General features: G+C 47.5%; 1 protein-coding gene across 6 annotated transcripts in view; it reads left to right on the top strand.

Annotated features, from left to right (window-relative positions):
- Positions 1-567: 567 nt before the first annotated feature.
- Positions 568-21,011, top strand: part of depdc5 (DEP domain containing 5, GATOR1 subcomplex subunit) — a 119,722-nt gene continuing 99,278 nt past the window's right edge. For all 6 annotated transcript variants that reach the window (XM_052032028.1, XM_052032033.1, XM_052032029.1 and 3 more), the window contains exons 1-8: positions 568-678; positions 2,710-2,797; positions 6,056-6,102; positions 10,720-10,805; positions 15,146-15,229; positions 16,192-16,241; positions 18,345-18,414; positions 19,625-19,703. In XM_052032028.1, coding sequence (XP_051887988.1) covers positions 621-678; positions 2,710-2,797; positions 6,056-6,102; positions 10,720-10,805; positions 15,146-15,229; positions 16,192-16,241; positions 18,345-18,414; positions 19,625-19,703 — 562 coding nt within the window. In that variant the 5' untranslated portion in view covers positions 568-620. The remainder of the gene's footprint in view (positions 679-2,709; positions 2,798-6,055; positions 6,103-10,719; positions 10,806-15,145; positions 15,230-16,191; positions 16,242-18,344; positions 18,415-19,624; positions 19,704-21,011) is intronic.

Consider the following 21,011-nt stretch of genomic DNA (forward strand, 5'->3'; position numbering starts at 1 on the left):
AACACAAGCGGTTAATGTCGACCAGCAGTTGTTAGGTTTCTTCTTCATCAAGAGACAAACTTCACCTGGGTTTAATATCTGAACATTTCACTAACCAACACCAGACCGGCTTGCTTTCCCTTTCTTTTTAACAGCCACTCCCTGTTCCCCCATGTGACCCCTTACATCGCCTACTGGGAACTGTAGTTCCTTGTTATAACCACATAATAACACAGCAGTGAAGCGGCCTGGGCCAGGCTGGGGAGAGACTTGCAGGGACATTCAGGCTGCTGTGGGCTGCGGCCTCATCCATCGCCCTGGGGCTTGGGAAGCTGCTGCAGACTGGTTCCTCCACGCAATGCACCAGTGATAACTCTCCCATCGTCAGGGGCTGTGGGAAATCCGACCTACGGTGCAAAGGCTCCTCCTGTCAGCTCGACATCTCCCTCCCCTCCCCTCCCCTCCCCTCCCAGCAGCAGGACCGGCTCCGGGTCACGTGAGGGGGCCGCCGGAACTTTTCTCCGCGGACCCTGTTGGCTGTTGCACCGCTGGCGTCTCCCCCCCCCCCCCCCCCCCCCCCCCCCCCCCCCCCGCCGGACACATCTCCGGAGTGACGCCGGCCGCGGTGCCGGGTGTCAGCGATGCGAACCAACAGGGTTTACAAGCTGTGGATCCACAAGAAGGGCTTCGGCGGCAGCGGTGAGGACGGAGGGGGTGGGCTCGCTAGGCGAGCAAAGAGATTGACCCCCAACCCCCCTCACCTCACCTCACCTCACCTCACCTCACCGGGCTGGGGGGTGGGCACACGGGGGGTAAGGGGGAGGGGGCGGGGTGGGCACACGGGGGGTAAGGGGGGAGGGGGTGGGGTGGGCACACGGGGGTGGGGAGGGGTGGGGTGGGCACGGGGGAGGGGGGGAGGGGTGGGCACACGGGGGTAAGGGGGGAGGGGAGGGGGTGGGGTGGGCACGGGGGGAGGGGGAGGGGTGGGCACACGGGGGTGGGCACGGGGGGGTGGGGTGGGCACACGGGGGTAAGGGGGGAGGGGAGGGGAGGGGGTGGGCACGGGGGGGAGGGGAGGGGAGGGGGTGGGCACGGGGGGGAGGGGTGGGCACACGAGGGGTAAGGGGGGAGGGGGTGGGGTGGGCACACGGGGGTGGGGTGGGCACGGGGGGGAGGGGAGGGGTGGGCACACGGGGGTGAGGGGGAGGGGTGGGCACGGGGGGGTGGGCACACGGGGGTAAGGGGGAGGGGGTGGGGTGGGCACGGGGGTGGGGGAGGGGGTGGGCACATGGGTAAGGGGGGGAGGGGAGGGGTGGGCACATGGGGGGTAAGGGGGAGGGGAGGGGTGGGCACACAGGGGTAAGGGGGGAGGGGGTGGGCACACAGGGGGCTGGCGGGGGAGTGAGGGGGGCAGGAGGGGCTGACCAGGTAGGGAGGGGAGAGGATGACATGGCACTGAGGGGAGTAGGGGGTGGGGTGGGCAAACAGGGGGCTGGTGGGGGAGTGAGGGGGGGCAGGAGGGGCTGACCGGGGGGGGCGCGGAGGGGAGAGAATGACATGGCACTGAGGGGGGAGGGGAGGGGGTGGGGTGGGCACACGGGGCTGGCAGGGGAGTGAGGGGTGGGCAGGAGGGACCGACCAGGGGGGAGGGGAGAGAATGACATGGCACTGAGGGGGGAGGGGGTGGGGTGGGCACACAGGGGGCTGGCAGGGGAGTGAGGGGCTGACCAGGTGGGGAGGGGAGAGAATGAGAGAAGGATATGGCACTGAGGGGGGTGGGGGTTAGAGAGGCGAGTGGAGTGCGGGCAGAGGGTGAGGGATACAGTCTTGGGCCAGAGACTGGTGTGTTCAGCCCTCCCCAGTACCTCTGCTTTGCTTTTGGACCCCACTGGGCGGCCCCCTGTGTATTGTCAGCAATCCTGCCAGGCTGCCCTGATGGTGCCACCAATCCTGCCAGGTGGCTCTGTGGACCCTGCTAGGCAGAGCCACCATCCACCTGGGCATTGATGGCAGCACCACCAGCCACCTGCACTGCTCCCTGTATTGCTTCAGCTTTATTTCTTTGACCAAGTTGCGCTCCACTTAAATTAAGTGCCCCTAAAGTACTTTGGGCCTTTCTTTCTATTATATCAAATATATTATCTAAAATTTGCAGGACATAGAATCCCAAGGACAGTGTGAATGCAGTTGCTGGCCTGCACATTTTAAACTGGCAGTGAATTCATTGCCCCTCCTAGCCTCCACTTGCTTTAGAATCTGTGGTTTCTCACTGGGCAATAGCTCCATGGCCACAACTGACACCCATCCATCAGAGGTCTGTTCTTTAGGTATTTCTCTGAATACCACAAGAATGTTTTACCACGGAGACCCTCACCATTCAGCTTTATCTGTTTCTTACCCCCTGAGATGATGAGTGAGTGGCAGATCTTGATTTTTTTCATCTCTTTTTGCATTCTGGGAGCTGAGTGAAAATAGGACACAGTTTGAGAGTTGTATAACATCACACTGAACTGCAATCAAAAGCCATTTTGCTAATCTTTTGGCAGTTGAGAAAAGCTACCACAGGGTTGTTGTAGTTCTTGGGCAGGGTTGGTGTCAGAAGATATTTACAGAGCTCTTTCCCTACAAATATAAAAATGGAATCTATGAGCTGATTGTTTGCACTGTATGGAAAGAGTGTGATGAACTGGACAGAATGTTTGTTTCATGTTGTCTTCTGGTTTCCTTTAGACTATGAACTGATGGTGAACCCCAAAGTCTTCCCTCAGGTGAAGCTGGGTGATATTGTGGAGATTGCACACATCAATGATGAGTACAGGTTGGTACCATTTTAAAGAATTGATGTCTGTTAAATGGCTTAAGTAGTTTTTTGGGATCCGGGTATCACTGGCAAGGCCAGCATTTATTGGCCTCCCCAATTACCTGTGGTGGTGAACTGCCTCTTGAACCATTGGTGAATGTGCTCCCACAGTGCTGTTGAGTAAGGAGTCCCAGGATTTGGACTCGGCAATGATGAGGGAACGAGAGATATTTTCATGGGAGATAATCAGAGACCCCACCCACCCAGGTCATTCTCTCCTCATCCATCAGGTAGAAGATACAAGAGCCTGAGGGCACGTACCACCAGACTTAAGGACAGCTTCTACCCCACTGTGATAAGACTATTGAATGGTTCCCTTATACGATAAGATGGACCATGACCTTATGATCTACCTTGTTGTGACCTTGCACCTTATTGCACTGCACTTTCTCTGTAGCTGTGACACTTTACTCTGTACTGTTATTTATTTTACCTGTACTACCTCAATGCACTCTGTACTAACTCAATGTAACTGCACTGTGTAATTTCATCTGTACAATCGGTATGCAAGACAAGTTTTTCATTGTACCTCGGTACAAGTGACAATAATAAACCAATACCAATATTTCCAACTCAGGATGGTGTGAGAGTTGGAAGGGAGTCTGCAGGTGGTGGTGTTTTAATGTGCCTGCATCCCTTGGTGGTAGAAATTGCAGCTTCAGGGGATGCTGTGGGCGTGGCCTGGCTGACCAGCTGCGGTGCATTTAGTAGATGGGATGCACTGCAGCTGCCGTGCATTAGTGGCAGAGAGAATGAATGTTTAGGGATGGTGTACGGCAAGCCAATCAAGTGGACTGCTTTCTCCAGGATAGTGTTGAGCTTTGTGAGCATTGTTGGGGTTGCACGCACCCAGACAAGTGGCGAGTATTCCATCACGCTCCCGACTTGTGCCTTGTAGGTGGTCCTGTGGAGCTTCTAATCAATGATGGGATGTTGATGGCGAGAGCCTTGGCAATGGCAACGCATTGAATATCAAAGATAGATAATCACATTCGCTCCAGTTGGAGATCAAAATGGTTATTGAACCATAGAACACTATAGCACAGAAAACAGGCCATTCGGCCCTTTTAGTCTGTGCCGAAACTTTATTCCGCTAGTCCCATTGTTGGGCACTTTTGCGGCACAAGTGTTATTTGCCATTTATCAGCCCATGCCTGAATGTTGTCCAGATCTTTGTACGTGCAGGCATGAACTACTTCGTTTGTTGAGGAGTTGTGAATGGAACTGCACAATGTGCAGTCATCAACTAACATCCCCACTTCTCAACTCCTTGTGGAAGGAAGGTTGTCGATGAAGCGGCTGAAGATAGTCAGGCCTAGGATACTGTCCTGAGGAACTTGTGCCGTGATTTCTCGGGGCTGGGATGATCGGCCTCCTCCAACAACCACATCCGTAATCAATGTCTCATAAAATGCAGAGCGTGTGCTCCTCGGGAACTTCAGTGTTTTGTTGGTGTATTATTTTTGTCACTAGTTGCTAAAATCAAAGGGTCTATGCAATCACAAGAATTGGCTTGTTAGTAATGGTAGAGTGAGAAATGCGCTGGGCCATGAGGTTACAGATTGCGATGGTGTACATTTCTGCGTCCACAACACCTCGTGGATGCCCAGTCGCCCACACACTTGGTTCCTCATCACCTTCTTCTCTTATTAGATTCCATAATCTGCAGCACTTTGCTGCCCCTGCCTAGCACCTCTCATCCTCTGTTACTACCTCCACCTCTCCTGCCCCCCACCACACCCTCTTCCTGGCTCCATCTGACCATCAACCCCTCCTTGCCTGGATCCCTCTATTGCTTCCCAGCTCCACAGGTGCTGCCTAACCCAGCGTTCATACAACAGTTTATTTTTTTGCTAGAATCCCAGCATCTGCAGTCTCTTCTGTCTCCCACTTTTATTCCTTCTCTGTTTGAACATGGTGCTGATGGTACAACTGAACGGCTGGTTAATGGTGTTTAAAAGTCAACCACATAGAACCGGTCTGGACTCACATGTTAGTTAACTTGGGTAAGGATGGCAGATTTCCTCCCCTGATAATCTGGTACCTTTCATGGTCATCATTACTAAGGCTAGTTGGTGTTTTTTTTTTACCAAATTACTTACTAAATTTAATTTCCACAGCTGCCATGGTGGGAGCGAAGTTGAATCTCTGTATCGTTAGTTCCAGTCTCTAGATAACTAGACTGGTAAATTAACCACTCTACCCACGGACTGGACCGTCCCAGTCAATGAACTGTGGGGAAAATTTGTAACTATTTGAATGATCCTTTTTTTCTGATTTTTAAACTTTTTAAGCAAGTGGTGGAGAACTTGTCACTGAGTGGGAATGTATTAAAATGCTGCCAGTGTGACAGAGGAGCAATGAGCTAGGATTTAATTTCCACCCCTCATGGTGAAGGCCCGAGCTCCATTTTTCACCACAAGGAACAAACTTAAATTTTAAATCTGCTCCAAAATGCCAGCAAGGGTCATTTGTTAAAGTCGTTGAAGTGGGAGATTTCATAATCCCATTGTAAGGGGAGTCAGGCTGCATTTAAATCTCCTAAATCTCTCTCAGCAGAGCTTGTCTCTGAGAGAGCAGCTGGGTCATCGCTCCTTGATGTCATCTCCTGGTGAACATTTGTCCTTCAGCCAACATCACCAGAAGGAGCTTATGGAGTCATTTTCTTTGTCGGAGCTTGCTGTGTGCAACTCAGCTGCTGTGTTTGCTGCCTTACAACAGAAGCTACACTTCATAAGCACATATTTGCCTGAGAAACATTGAGATGACCTAAAATCATGAAAGGCAAAGAACAAATTCAATTCCTTTAACTTGGCCCTCAGACTGCAGGACAAATTTCCAATAATTGCCTGAATTACCGATGACACAGACAAACTTGGAGAAAAGTTGTACCTACTTTTATTAATTGAAGTAATTTGCAAAGTATGCATCCCTGGTGCACTGTAGTCTGTTGCAATCATCCACTAGGGGGTTGGGATTGATTTGGTTTTTGGGGTCTGCTGCAGGAACAGGTGACCTTGGATTGAGCAGACAGCCACGGGAGGGTGAGGCAGGGAACCGTTTTTTTGGGGGGTGTGTGGGGGGGGGGGGGGGGAGGTTAAAAGAAACTGAATCTACAATTTCCACAATATCACAAGTTAGGGAGAGCCCTCATTCAACTCCCTTTTTGCTCCTCGTCTGCTTGTTGCTCAATACTTTTATTAACTCTCTTTGCAGCCCTCTACTTCTGCAGGTGAAGTCATTGAAAGAAGATCTGCAGAAAGGTAACAGCTTGAATTACTTCACATAGTTGTAACAGTGGGATTTAGTTTGTGAACAGCGTCTGTGTTCATATTGGGATAATGTGAACTGTCAGTATTAAAACTGAGTGTAAGATGTCATCTAATGTGCTAACAACCATCTCCTGATAAGATAAGATATCTTTATTAGTCACATATGCATCTTTTTGCCTAGAGTGTTCTGTGGGCAGCCCGCAAGTGTTGCCACGCTTCCGGCGCCAACATAGCAGACCCACAACTTCCTAACCTGTATGTCTTTGGAATGTGATAACAAGAATCAATGAAGGACATTATGACGTCTGAGCTGGGTTTGAACTGTAAAAGGGAGGGAGCCCTCCCTGGTTCCTGGGTTATCTCAATGCAGTCACTGTGCACAGCTGCTGTTAAGTTTAGGAGATTTGGTTTGCAAAGATAGGAACTGTGCGGGGGAGGAAAAATCCTCTGAAATGACTTGTTTGAAGGGGCATAGCTTGAGGATTTAAAATATTACACAGCGAGCATTTTCTATATTTTTAAAAAATTTTATTTACAGCGTGGTAACGGGCCCTTCTGGCCCAACGAGTCCGCGCCGCCCATTTAAACCCAAATTAACCTACCTGTATGTCTTTGCAATGTGGGAGGAAACCGGAGCACCCGGAGGAAACCCACGCAGACACGGGAGAATGTACAAACTCCTTACAGACAGCGACGGGAATCGAACCCCGACCGCTGGCACTGTAATAGAGTCGCGCTAACCGCTACACTACCGCGCCGCCCCCATTTACATTGTGCCTTATCAGCAAGAGAGGGAAGTCTGTTTTTGGTGGTGTGGTTGACTATGTACAAGTAGAACTAAGAACAAAGCTGCTGGAAATATGCAGCAGGACAGGCAGCATCTGTGGGGAGAGAGAAGTAGATTGAACAGTTCAAGTCAATCTCCTTTTATCGTAACTGGGGGGAAAGTCAGTAAATGAAACAACTTTTAAGGTGCAGAGAGAAGAGGGAGAGAAGGAAAGAAAAACAGGTCTGTAATAGGATGGAAGGATGTGACAAAAGGGCAAAGGCAGCAAGATTAGAACATAGAACAGTAGTAGGGGTTTTTAACTTTCCTGATGTCGACAGGAACTGCCATAACGCGAAGGGCTTCGATGGGGTGGAATTCGTTAAGTGTGTTCAGGACAGCTTCCTCAGGCAATACATAGAGGGCCCTACTAGGGAGAGGGCAGAGCTTGACATACTCTTGGGAAATAGTGCAGCTCAAGTGACTGAGATGTGAGGGAGCACTTTGGGACCAGTGACCATAGTCCTATTAGTGTTAAGTTAGTTATGGAGAGGGAAAAATCTGGTCCACAGGTCAAAGTTCTATATTGGGGCAAGGCAAATTTTGACAGTATTAGACAGGAACTTGCAAAAGTTGATTGGAGTAGGTTGTTTGCAGGCAAAGGGACATCTGGCAAGTGGGAGACTTTTAAAAGTGAGTTCAAGATCTGCACATTCCTGTTAGGGGTATTGAGGCTCTGGTCAGGAAAAAGGAAGAGGCATGGGTTGGGTGCAGGCAGCTGGGATCAAGTGAATCCCTGGAGGGGTATAGGGAATATAGGAGTGTACTCAAGAAGGAAATCAGTGGGGCAAAAAGGGGGCGTGAGATAGCTTCGGCAGTAAGGAGAATCCAAAATGATTTTGTAAGTATATTAAGGGAAAAAAGAGTAACTAGAGAAAGAATAGGGCCCCTCAAAGACCAAAGTGGACATCTTTGTGTGGAACAGCAGGAGATGGGCAGGGACCCCAACAAATATTTCTCCTCTGTTTTTTATCATGGAGAAGGATGTGAAGACCTTGAGATAGTTAAAGGGGATGTCTTGGGTCTAGTCTGCATTACAGGAGGTACTGGATATCTTAAAATGTATGAAGGTTGATAAATCTCCAGGGCCTGATCGGGTATGTCCAAGAACACTGTGGGAAGCTAGAGAAGGAATTGTGGGAGCCCTGTTTGAGATGTATGCATCATTGTTAGTGACGGTGAAGTGCTGGAAGACTGGAGGGTGGCTAATGTTGTGCTTTTATTTAAGAAGGGCTGCAAAGAAAAACCTGGGAACTATAGACCAGTGAGCCTAACATCTGTGGTAGGTAAGTTACGAGAGGGGATTCTGAGAGATAAGGTATACGAGCATTTGGAAAGATGGGTTGATTAGGGTTAGTCAGCACAGCTTTGTGCTGGGGAGATCACGTCTCACGAATTTGATTGACTTTTTTGAAGAAGTAACCAAGAAGGTCCATGAGGGCAGGGCTGTAGACGTGGTCTGTATGGACTTCAGTAAGGGCTTTGATAGGTTCCACATGGTAGGCTGCTATGGAAGGTTAGATCGTGTGGGATTCGGGGAGAGCCGGCTAATTGGATACAGAATTGACTTCATGGGATGAAGCAGAGTGTGATTGTGGAAGTTTGTTTTCTCGACTGGAGGCCCGTGACTAGTGGTGTTTCCCAGGGGTTGGTGCTGGGCCCATTGCTATTTGCCATCGGTATCAATGATTTAGATGAGAATTTACAAGGCATGGTTAGTAAGTTTATGGATGACACTAAAATAGGTGGTGGTGTTGACAGCAAGGATGATTATCAGGATGTACAGAGGGATCTTGATCAGCTGGGTAAGTGGACTGAGGAATGGGAAATGGAGTTTAATTCTGGTAAGTGTGAGATGTTGCATTTTGGGAAGACAAACGAGGGTAGGACTTTCACAGTGAACAGTAGGGCCCTGGGGAGTGTTGTAGAACAGAGAGACCTAGGAGTACGAGTGCATGGTTCCCTGAAAGTGGTGTTGCACACAGGCAGGGTGGTGAAGGCGGCTTTTGGCACGCTGGCCTTCACCAGTCAGGGCGTTGAGTACAGAAGTTGGGATTTAATGTTCCAGTTGTACAAGTTGTTGGTGAGGCTGCATTTGGAATATTGTGTTCAGTTTTAGTCTCCCTGGTATAGGAAATGTGCCACTAACCTGGAAGGAATGCAGAGGAGATTTACGAGGATATTGCTGGGGCTCGAGGGACTGAGTTGTGGAGAGACGTTGAGCAGGTTGGGACTTCTTTCATTGGAGCGTAGGAGAATGAGGGATGATCTTATCGAGGTGTTTAAAGTCATGAGGGGCATAAATAGAGTCAATGTGCAGAGTTTTTTTCCCCTGGGGTTGGGGAATCAAGAAGTAGAGGGCATAGGATTAAGGTGAGAGGGGAGAGATTTAAGAGGAACCTGAGGGGCAACTTTTTCACCCAGAGGGTGGTCAGTATATGGAATGAGCTGGCAGAGGAAGTGGTTGAGACAGGTACATTAACAGCATTTAAAAGGTACTTGGACAGGAGCGGTTTAGAGGGATGTGGACAAGTGGGACGAGCTTAGATGGGCATCTTGGTCGGCATGGACCAGTTGGGCCGAAGGGCCCATTTCTGTGTTGTATGGCTCTATACCGTCCCCTTAAAGCACCCAATCAGCAGTAAACCAGTTAATGACCACCTCATGTGCTCTTTGGGCTGAGGTTGTTGTAATGCTCATCCCAGGGGTGCAGTCCCTTCTGCCCCAGAGCTGGTGGCAGTGCTGCTCTACCTCACACCTTAAACCACATGACCACTTTCCCAAGCTGCTGCTCCCCGTGCTAGTTTGCATGCACTTCAGGTAATAAATCCAAGATTATAACCCTGAAGGGCCTGATCTTTAGCTTTAAATACGCATGGTTTGACTTCCAGAATTTGGACCCAGTGATGTATTTCCCCACCGGGGTGGTGTGTGAATGGAAGGGAACCTGCAGGTGATGGTGCTGCTGTCCTTGGGTGGTAGTCACCATCTCCAAAGCCTTGTAATCTGCAATTTGGGTGCACACTAATCTGCCCTAACAACGTATTATTTATGTATTTGTAATTAAACAACAATTTGCATTTACAAAATAGAGAATGTTTCTTGCAGTCTTAGTGATGCATGAGTCATGAGTACTGGAAACAGACGTCCTATTAGGCAGTCCAAGTACAGAGCTGGTGTTTTAGATCCTTCCTTGTTGCATAGTTGTGCCCAGACTGATTCTTTTTTTCCCTGCTGATTCCACTCGCTGATCCCTTCCTGCTATCATGATGCCATTTTATAAATCTTGCACTCATTCTCACGTTGCCCGTCCTTCAAAAATAACATTTCATATCCTTGTTTACTTAGCTTGCGATGTTACCAGGCTGCAGTCAGCTCCCCGGTTGTTACTCCTAAATTATTTTGAATTAATTACTTTGCTTCTTTTGCCCTGAGGTATTTTGTCTTTCCCTAAATCCAGCCTTTCCAGAAAAGGCTCTTTTGTTGCTCTTTTCTTTTCCCTCCCTGACATTGGGTTTGATTTGCCCTCCTACCTCTGATCTTATTCCAGTGCCTAAATGCAGAAGGTTAGCTCGTGAGGAGTAGTTTGGGACAGTGCTACTGAATGATATATTTTGAATACAAACCTATCCTCCCATCAAATGTTGTTGAGGTAGTCATTTCTGATCAATGTTCGTCAGAGAAACAGAAATCTATTTTTTGGGCAGATTAAACTTAATTACTGTTAATTGTAAAACTAAATTTAAATTAATTGTACGTTTTGCCTTTGTTCTTTCCTTCAGAAACTATCAGTGTGGACCAGATTGTTGCCCAGGTATTTAAACTCCGAGCTTACCAGGATGTCTATGTGAACATTGTGGATCCCAAGGTAAGGGTCATGTTTGATTTTTCATATTTTCTTATTTTTCCTACAATGTAGAAGGAAGCCATGCGACCAATCAAGTCTATGCTGACTCTCGGAATATTCCCAATAGTCCCATTCCCTGCTTCGTTCCTTGTAACCTATTCTCTCTCAAATTCCCATCAATTCCCCCAGTTCTATAAGTCACCTATGCACAGTACACAGTGGTTGATTAACTTGCCTACCTGCACTCCTTTGGGATGTGGTAGGAAACTGGAGCACCTGGGGGAAACCCACCAGGTGACAGGGAAAATGTGCAAACTCCACACAGATTGAACCTGGGTCACTGGAGCTGTGGACAGCATCTATACTAGCTGCACAACTGTGCCGTCCTTAATTCCTCCAACTCTACCCCTATCCCTGGGGGCTTGATATTGTGCTTCTAGGATCCTTAAGCAATCCTTTATGCCACTTCTCCAGAATTCCTGCTATGTATGCTCGGAGATGGGGAGAAATGTACAATTTCTCCCTGTTTGTGATTAAGCTGAGCAGTGCAGTGAGTGTTGGGTTCAGCCTCTCTTGCAGAGGCCTCAGTAAATCAGATATGCCTTCTGCTCATGCCTGCCCAAAGTGTTTCACTGGGAAAGAGTGACTGTACTTGGAGTAAACACCAACTATCCATGGAGCTCGCATTGAGAGCTGCTGATTGCAGTGGTAGAATTGTACCTTGCATCACTTTTGCTTTTGAAGATGGTGCTGTCAGTGAAAGGTGATCAAGGCAACAATCACTTGTCCCTCATGCTCCCAAAATCAACATGAAGCCAACGGCATGAACACTGGGAGGTAAAACACCTTGGGCTGGAACAGATGAGCCACCCACGTTGCTGACCGTCAGCCCCCGATTCCAGCTTTTCCCAAGAGTGTGCAATGGATTCTGTCTTCCCTCTGGAATACTGCGCTCTCCTGAAGTGAGTGTGGATCCTATCTTCCTACTGGAAGCTGGAACCTGCCACCAGCTGAGCATCAGAGGACCTTTCCAGTGGAAACTGGCAGAAATGCTTTGAGAACGAGTTGAGTCAAGCCCTGCCCTGCCCTTGAAATTGTCAAGGAGATTGAATGATCCTGACATTCATAAATATTTGAAAATAGTGAAAATATGTAACATTAAAAGTACAGCTACATTTTCAATTTAAATTAAGATGTAAAACAGGAAACAATAAAAGTGAAATCAACTAAATAATGGACGGAAGTTGTAGTTATACTTCTGTCCGCAACCTTTTTTTCCGTGGGTTAATTTCCTGTGTTTGGGGAAATCTGCAGAACTTCGTTCTCCCTGCTGGATTCCATGCTAGAGCACACTTGTCCCAAGTGTAATCCATTAGCTACGAGAACGTTCGGTACACCCACACAAATCCAGTTACATGAGTAAGAGTTGATGAAATCAAGCTTTTAAGTGGATGATCTGTGTTTGCTTTGGAACCAATAGAGACCCACCTGAGTTTTAGCTCTTGCTCTGTACAGTTCAATTTTCACCGTTTCACTTTAACCAGTTCCTAACAAGAATGGACCTTTCTCCAACTTGACTGTCTTGCCTTCCATTTTATAATTCAGTCACTATTCCCTTTAAGACATCTTTTGATGCAGTCCCTTGAGATAGACTTGCTTCGGCTCCTGCTGTAACCCAGTATTTTTAGTTTTTGGGATGGGGATACCACGAGCAAGGACACCATGTTTAATTGCCGTTGAAGATGGTGTTAAACGGCTTATTTTTGTCTTTTGTGAAGTTATGTCCTTGAGAAGTTGAACCAGTGATGAAGGGACAGAGATTTATTTCCAAGTCAGGATCTGAGTGACTGACTTGTAGGGGAATCTGCGGGTGACTCCATTCCCACATGCTTGTTCTGGGTGACTGAGGTTGCTGGTTTGGGGGCAGGTATTTTTTGTGGCTGGAAGAAGCTGTGGTCGCAGTGTGCTGGTGTGGAAGGGATGAATGTTTAAGGTGGTAGGTGCCATGCTAATCAAGCAGGCTCCTTTGTATTAGATTGGTCAAGCTTGCTGAGTGTGGTGGAACCACACTTAGCCAGGCAAGTGGGGAGTATTCCTTTATACTGTTGTTGAAGGGTCATATTCTGCATGGAGGTCGGTGACCAGTGGTGTACCTCAGGGATCTGTTCTGGGACCCTTACTATTTGTGATTTTTTTTTATATAAACGACCCAGATGAGGAAGTGGAGGGATGGGTTAGTAAGTTTGCGGATGACACAAAGGCTGGAGGTGTTGTGGATAGTGTGGAGGGCTGTCAGAGGTTACAGTGGGACATAATAGGACGCAAAACTGGGCTGAGAAGTGGCAGATGGAGTTCAACCCAGATAAGTGTGAAGTGGTTCATTTTGGTAGGTCAAATATGATGGCAGAGTATAGTATTAATGGTAAGACTCTTGGCAGTGTGGAGGATCAGAGGCATCTTGAGGTCCAAGTCCATAGGACGCTCAAAGTAACTGCATAGGTTGACTCTGTGGTTAGGAAGGCATATGGTGTATTGTCCTTCGTCAATTGTGGGATTGAACTTAGGAGCTGAGAGGTAATGTTGCAGCTATATAGGACCCTGGTCAGACCCCACTTGGAGTACTGTGCTCAGTTCTGGTCGCCTCACTACAGGAAGGATGTGGAAGCCATAGAAAAGATGCAGAGGAGATTTACAAGGATACTGCCTGGATTGGGGAGCATGTCTTATGAAAATAGGTTGAGGGAACTGGGCCTTTTCTCCTTGGATTGACGGAGGTGTGGGGGGGGGGGGAGGGGATCCTGATAGAGGTATATAAGATGATGAGAGGCATTGATTGTGTAGATAGTCAGAGGCTTTTTCCCCAGGGCTGAAATGGTGGCCACAGAAGGACATAGGTTTAAGGTGCTGGGGAGTAGGTATAGAGGAGATGTCAGGGGTAAGTTTTTTACTCCGAGAGTGGTGAGTGCATGGAATGGGCTGCCGGCAACGGTGGTGGAGGCGGATACAATAGGGTCTTTTGGATAGGTACATGGAGCTGAGAAAAATAGAGGGCTATGGGTAAGCCTAGTAATATCTAAGCTAGGGACATGTTCGACACAGCTTTGTGGGCCAAAGGGCCTGAACTGTGCTGTAGGTTTTCTATGTTTTATATAACCCATACTTGTACCATTGTAAATAATGGGGAATTACAAGGCAAGTTATTTACCATTGGAAATCAAACTTCTGGTCGACTCTTTTAACTGCCGTCATTGTGGCCTGTCTAGTTAGATTTCGGATTCTTAGATTCCATAATGCAATGCTGTTAATTGTCAAAGGTAGATGACATTGATGGTCAGTGCCTGGAGTTCCTATGACATGAATGTTATTTGTCAGGTACTGGCCCATAACTGAAGGTTGTTTGGGTATTTCTGCATTAGCTGAGGAATTGTGAATGGAATTGAACATTGTTTCATTAGGAGGAATGTTCACTGGTGATTGAACAATCCTTCTACTGAAGCACCGGAAGATGATTGGGTTTTACCAGGGCTCCTTGACACATTTGGTCAACTGCTGCTTCGATGTCATGGGCAGTCACTTGCGTCATCCCCGGAACGTAGCTCTTTGCTCCATGTTGGGACCAAGGCTGTAATGAGGGGTGGAGTGGAGTGTTCCTGGCAGAATCCAAACTAGGATCAGTGAGCAGGTTGTTGATGAGTAAATGCCACTTGATGGCACAGTTGATGACAGCTTCATAACTTTGCTGATCATTGACTATAGACTGATTGGATGGTAATTAGCCAGATTAGATCTGAGAACAGTCAAACCTGGACAATTTTCCTTGCTTATGAGTGGATGCCAGTGTTTTAACTTACTGGAACAGCTTGGTCAGAATTTCAGCTTGTTCCTCAGTACAGCAGCTGGGATGTGGTCTGGTCTCATAGCATTGGCATGCCCTGTGCTGTCAGCCAATTCTTAAAATCTTATGGAATGAATCAAATTGACTGGAGACTGGCTTCTGTGATGGGGATCATCATAGAAGGGAAGCTGAGATGGATTATCGCTCTGTGCTTTTGGCTGAAAGTGACTGCAGTTTTCAGTCTTACCTTTGGCACTCGGATGTTTGGCCCTCTGTCGTGGAGTATATTGATGTTACTGCAGCCACTACCTCCTGCCTGCTGTTTCATTATCCAAACCATTCACACCAGATGTGGCAGGACTGCAGAGCTTTGATCTTACCTCTAGGTTGTGGGATTGATTACCTCCGTCTGTTGCACAGTGTTCCCACACTGATGTAATTAACTGAACCTTTATAAGGTGTTTTATTTTTGTATTTGCCCTTTCTGTTAATATTTCCCTGTGCTTTCTGTCTGAATATTTAACAGGATGTCACCCTTGATTTGGTGGAGTTGACCTTCAAGGACCAGTACATTGGGCGCAGTGACATGTGGCGGCTGAAGAAAAACCTGGTAGGTTGTTGGGAATTTGATCAGCGACTTGCAAGTAGAATGGAGCAGAGCGAACGCCCATTTTGTCGCACTATTGCACTTGCTCTGTCAACCTGTTCCAAACACTCAACTTCACAGAGACGTGAGGAGGACGTATGTTCAGCCCCTCGAACCTGATCTGTCATTCAGTTCACTCCTGTTGATTTGTACATTTTACCCTCTTTGGTCCTATAATCTTCAGTGTCCACATCTAATGGAACAACTTCCAATTGGGCTCTGGAATCTTCAATTGATTCCCCAGCTTCAGCAACTCTTTGGGGGAGAGATTCCAGTTTTCCAGGGTGTGGCTGTGTGCAGGCTTGCTGCCGGGCTTCATCTTCGTTCTGCTGAGCTCTCTGCTTCACTGAGCTCTGCTTCCATGTCCTCAGATGGTTTGGAGGGTGAAGCTCTCTGCGGATCTGTTGGAGTTGGTAGTGACGGAGTGGTTGTACATAGGACTCTTTGCTGGATGTCCCATGTTCAAAAAGGAAGGGTGAATTGGAAGGGGATCTCCCATGGCCACTTCTTCAAACAGTTATCGTCCTGTTTCAGTGACTCACCACCAACACTGTAGCCTGTAAGAAACCTGTGATCATTCACTCTGTGTATACTGGTGATTTTAGTTCATTGGATTGTGCTGTTAGTTTGGAAGCACAACAGTGAGAGGCTTCCAGCTGGGATTGTAAATTAGCCAAAGTGATGTTCCTCGGGTGAATTCCTGAGGCTCTGGGTGTGGGACCAATACAGCAATATCTTCTGTGTTGGGATGTAGTTGCTGTTGTTCACCCACACAGCAGTGTGCGCACTGCAGTGATATTCTGAGTGGATTGGAAGCAGGCAAATGTGTAGATGTTTGTGATAAACTTAAGAGTTAACATGAGGTAATTGCTTCTGAAGTGGAACAATTGTGACTGCTCTTTGAAAATCTTGTCCATTCCTTCTAGGTTAACACCTGTGCTTACATTACACAGAAAGTGGAATTTGCAGGAATAAGGTCAGATTTGAAGTTCTACTTGCATCATCTCTTCCATTTGTATGTATGATTATTTTGCTTGGAGTTTTTGTGTGTAATGCTATCCATACAGTTCTGCAGTTTTGCTCCATAAGTTTTTACCCTTCCTTTCCTGCACGTCTCACCCCCGACAAAGAAAGACTAATGTCCTGGTGCAGCTTTGAGCAATGAGGGGAGGTGGTCATGGTGCTCACCAGCCCTGCTGCATCTCCTCGCTACTGACTCATGGTAACACTGTCAAAGGGGTTAAGGAAGAGGGACGCCGATCAAGGAAACCGTGGCCTCTTTGAAATCGCTGGTGAAGCTTCAGCTGGTATATTACGTCCTCAAGGCTCTGTGCAGGGCGTAGTTCCTCCCACACACATCCTCTCACCCCCAGCCCCCGATGATCCGGTTTCTTTCCCCTCAGCCATCTACTCCACCTGCCATCAATGACGCACTCCTCCCATTGGGTTCCCTGCCCCCACTGTTCCCATCTGCCCACCCCACCTCCCTTATTTGGTTCTGTGCTCCACCTCCCTCTCCTATCAGATCCCACCATGTGCAGCCCTTTGTTGCCTCCTACCTATCACCTCCCAGCCTCTGTCGCTATCTCCGCCCTTCCCTCCCCCACCTGGCTCCATCTGCCAATCACCCCTTCCTAACTCGGATTCTCCTAACCCGGACTATAGGCACGGTAGTGTAGCAGCGTGACACTATTACAGCGCCAGCGACCCGGGTTCAATTCCGGCCACTGTCTGTGGGGAGTTTGTACGTTCTCCCCGTGTCTGCGTGGGTTTCCTCCGGGTGCTCCGGTTTCCTCCCACATTCCAAAGACGTACGGGTTAGGAAGTTGTGGGCGTGCTATGTTGGCGCCGGAAGCGTGGCGACACTTGCAGGCTGCCCCCAGAACACTCTACGCAAAAGATGCATTTCACTGTGTGTTTCGACGTACATGTTGCTAATAAAGAGATCTTATCTTCATACTGGCTATCTCCCCTCTGTTAGTCAGATGAAGGGTCTCGACCTGAAACGTCGACTGTCCACTTCCCTCCACAGAAGCTGCCTGAACTGCTGAGATCCTCCAGCAGTTTGTTTTTTTTTGCTGCAGTTCAGGTTACCTCAACCGAAGTCAAGGATGAAGGCCTTCAGTTCATGCAGAAGCTGGGCTTGCTCTGATAGAAGAGCAGGTGATGGAGAGATTGAAGATCGTGAAGGCTTTTCATAGCATAAGTAAAACAAAGCTGTATCAGTAGTTGGGTGCAAATTTTTAGAGGAACTGGGAGATTGAAAGGATTTTATTTGTGAACCAAATGATTGGCCTGAGACTTCAAGCTCAGCTGCCCAGAGAACTGCTCCAACCTGGAGCCGTCCCCAGACGTGGGCTTCCTCTGGGGAGCTGGCTGCAGCCTACTCAGTGTAGGGCCTTGCCGTCGTACGAGCAAGCCCTCCCCAAAGAAGAAGATTGGCAGCTGGGCCACGCCCCCTCGGCTGGACCAGCTCTTAAAACTGTTAGTGAAAAAATGGCTCAGTTAACAAATATTCAAAATCTATTAAATATATGATTACATGTTTTGGATTCTTAAGAATGAGCAAACAAAATGCAGAAAAAATGCAAGGAATATTTAAACCCTTGCAGCCATTCTCTGTCCCACGGAATGGGCTCTCTGTTCCTGTGCGAGGTGTAACCTGGCAGAGGAGCCGTCGGTGGGATTACCAGTGTAAATGCCAGGAAACTCTGCACGTGTGCCCTCCAATAATCCCTTCCAAAATGGAATTGAAGGAATACTGGGGGTTGGGAATTGCAGGGGGAAGAGCCAAGAAGGAGGGTTTTACTGGGTGGTGCTTTCAAAGATCTGGCACCAGCACAGTGGGATGAATGGCCTTCTCCACTGAATTCTGTGATGAGAACTTTATCTGCGAATGGGCCCACGGAGAGTGGTGGATTTCTAGGATTATGTTTGAGAAAGCACAGAACCCTGTGTACCTTTATCTGCATCCTGGCAGAAACCACACGCTGTTTCCTGTGTACTTGTTGAGAATTTTTCAACGGTTGGTATAATGCAAATATCACTGGCTAACACCGTGAATATTTTTCTCCCCTAGGGCACAAGCAAGTGAACTTTGGGTCAAAGGTGAAAAGGTCACATGTGGATACATAAGTGAAGACACCAGGGTAAGAATTTATCTGTGACCATGGTGCATTATCTTTCCGGTGAACTTGGGACTGGGTTGTGGAAGCTCCTGCCACCTCATTCATCACTACTGGGATCAGGCTGTGAAAATTTTAATCCAATGTGGGGCTGCTGCCTTGTATTGCTCAGAGATGTTCGATACAAGTGGCTGGCTTGCTGGGCTGTGTAAAAGGCAATTAAGAATCAATCATGTTGCTTTGGGATTAGCCTTATCTATAGGGGTGAGCAAGTAAGGGCATTGGGTCTCTTACCTTAAAGAGCATAGGGAAACCAGTTGCAGGTCAGCTGGTCTAAACCCGGAGACAATCGATCTGTGTACAACGTTATTGCCGTGTATGGTGCCTTCACCTGCTGTCCCAAGAGGTTGATGTTTTAGAAGTCTTATTTTTTTTAAGGTTGCATGCCTTTTATGGGAAGATTGCAGCAGGTGATGTTGCAGAGATGGATTTGAAGTGTACTTTGCCTCCCCAAGTCCTTCCACATTTGGTTTGGTGTGGGATGTGTTACCGGGTGCTGTTGTTGCTAATGGTGTGTAAAGTAGCTTGGGGGAATTGAGTGTTGACGTTTGGGAGGAGTGGTCCAGAGTACAGAACTTCCAATCAAACCGAAGGGAGATTTTAGTGGGCAGAACATTTGGGAAGGATCAGAGATAATGCTAAGTTTTAGAAGCTGTCTGATGCAGGAGGTGAGGAATCGTATCCGAGAAATGTAAAGAGGGTGAACATTGGCCCTGATCTTTGGGATCAACAACATGCACTGTTAACTTCTGAAACAAATTTTGGCTTTCGTGATCCACCCAGTGAGAACTGGAAACTGCTGGGAGAAATCCTTGGGAGTGAACTCTGCATGATGACTGAATCTTCTGTAACGTGAGGTGGTCTAAGCATGCCTTGGACATGCAATAAGTCAATGAAAGCCACAGCCCGTTAAGGCACACTCTGACTGGGCTGGAATGGCCAGTACCCAAAATGGGCCAGGTGAACTGCCGACACCGGCTCCCAGACTGCATGTGTGGACTTGCTGCATTTAGTGTTACCTATGTGGGGTAATGTCAGCAAATTCTGGCAGTATCACCAACATTTCCCTGCAAAATCCATGCGTTAGATTGGGGAAAGGGCTAGTCTGAGGAGATTGTGTTTGTGGGAAAATGCTTAAATTACAATTGTAACATTATTGGCATCCATTTTAAAGGTGGTGTTCCGATCTACCTCTGCCATGGTCTACATTTTCGTCCAAATGAGCTGTGAGATGTGGGACTTCGACATTTATGGTGAGAAAAATGTGCACTAAAGTTGGGAAAGAAATGCTCGGCAGCATCTATGGAGAAACAGTTTACGATTTTTGTTTAATGATTTGTTAGCACAATAATAGTGGTTCAGTAAAGGCTGAAGTCACTCGTGTTCTCTGACTGCACTTGCAGTGTGGTGAATTTTGCTTCAAAGTAATAAGTAGGCCAAGGGTTGTGAAATACATAAGGGGTCGACCATTCAGATGGGAAATATCTTCACCCAGAAGTAAGTGAATCTTTGGAATTCTCCACCCAAGAGAAGTGCAGAGGCTCAGTTGCTGAGACTATTTGAGAGGGAGATTTTTAGTGACTATCGGAATAGTCATTGGTGGAGGATAAGATATCTTTATTAGTCACATGTACATCGAAACACTCAGTGAAATGCATCTCTTTGCGTAGAGTGTTCTGGGGTCAGCCCGCAAGTGTCGCCACGCTTCCAGTGCCAACATAGCTTGCCCACAACTTCCTAACCCGTACGTCTATATGTGGCACTGAGGTGAAATATCAGCCAAAAGCTTCATGAATGGAGGAGCAGATTGAGGGGTTAAGTGGACTACACTGCTTCTATTTCACATGGAAATACTCATTGATCCAATTTTCATAGCTTACTTGGACATGATATGAGCATGTTATATATGTAGCATTGTGCTTTAATCTTGCTGACAGCCCTGGTAAGGTCAGTTGAAAGAGGAACCCCTAACCAGGAAACTGAAAATTGAAGATGAATGCAATTGTTTAAAATTCATGATCCTATGATCTATTGCTTCTATTTTGACCTCCTGTTCTTGAAAAGCGCAGTTGTTATAAAAAGTTTCCTTTGTTAGTGTGGTGTCTCTAAGCCATGACTCCTTCGTGATTTCCTCCGCTTGAGCAATTTGTCCTGTCATCCTTGTGTGTTGTGCAAATGGGAAGACTTGCCGCGATGTGAAAAGGCATGGTGCTGCAGTCTCTTCCTCGTTCCATGGAAAATGAAATATTTAGAACACTGAGTTAACCTAATGCTTTTCAAGTCGACAAATAATTCTGGGAATATATCGTGTTCTTGTAGTTTTCAACTTGGGTAATGTGGTATTTCCTCTTTGTTGAAGTGTTCCTCTGGTCCCTGAATAAATGGGGCAAGAGTTGGATTGCTATTTCAACAGTAACGCTAATAGGGCACTGACTAATTTAAAGGAAAGCTCACTTGGGCTTGGTGAACTTTGCACTTCTCGATCTGACTGGAGAAACGCAGCGAGTGGGTTGCAGATGTTTATACCAACATTTTGCTTTCTTAACCATTTTGTTGGTTTT

This window comes from Pristis pectinata, chromosome 17, assembly GCF_009764475.1.
Source record: "Pristis pectinata isolate sPriPec2 chromosome 17, sPriPec2.1.pri, whole genome shotgun sequence".
Classification (NCBI taxonomy): domain Eukaryota; kingdom Metazoa; phylum Chordata; class Chondrichthyes; order Rhinopristiformes; family Pristidae; genus Pristis; species Pristis pectinata.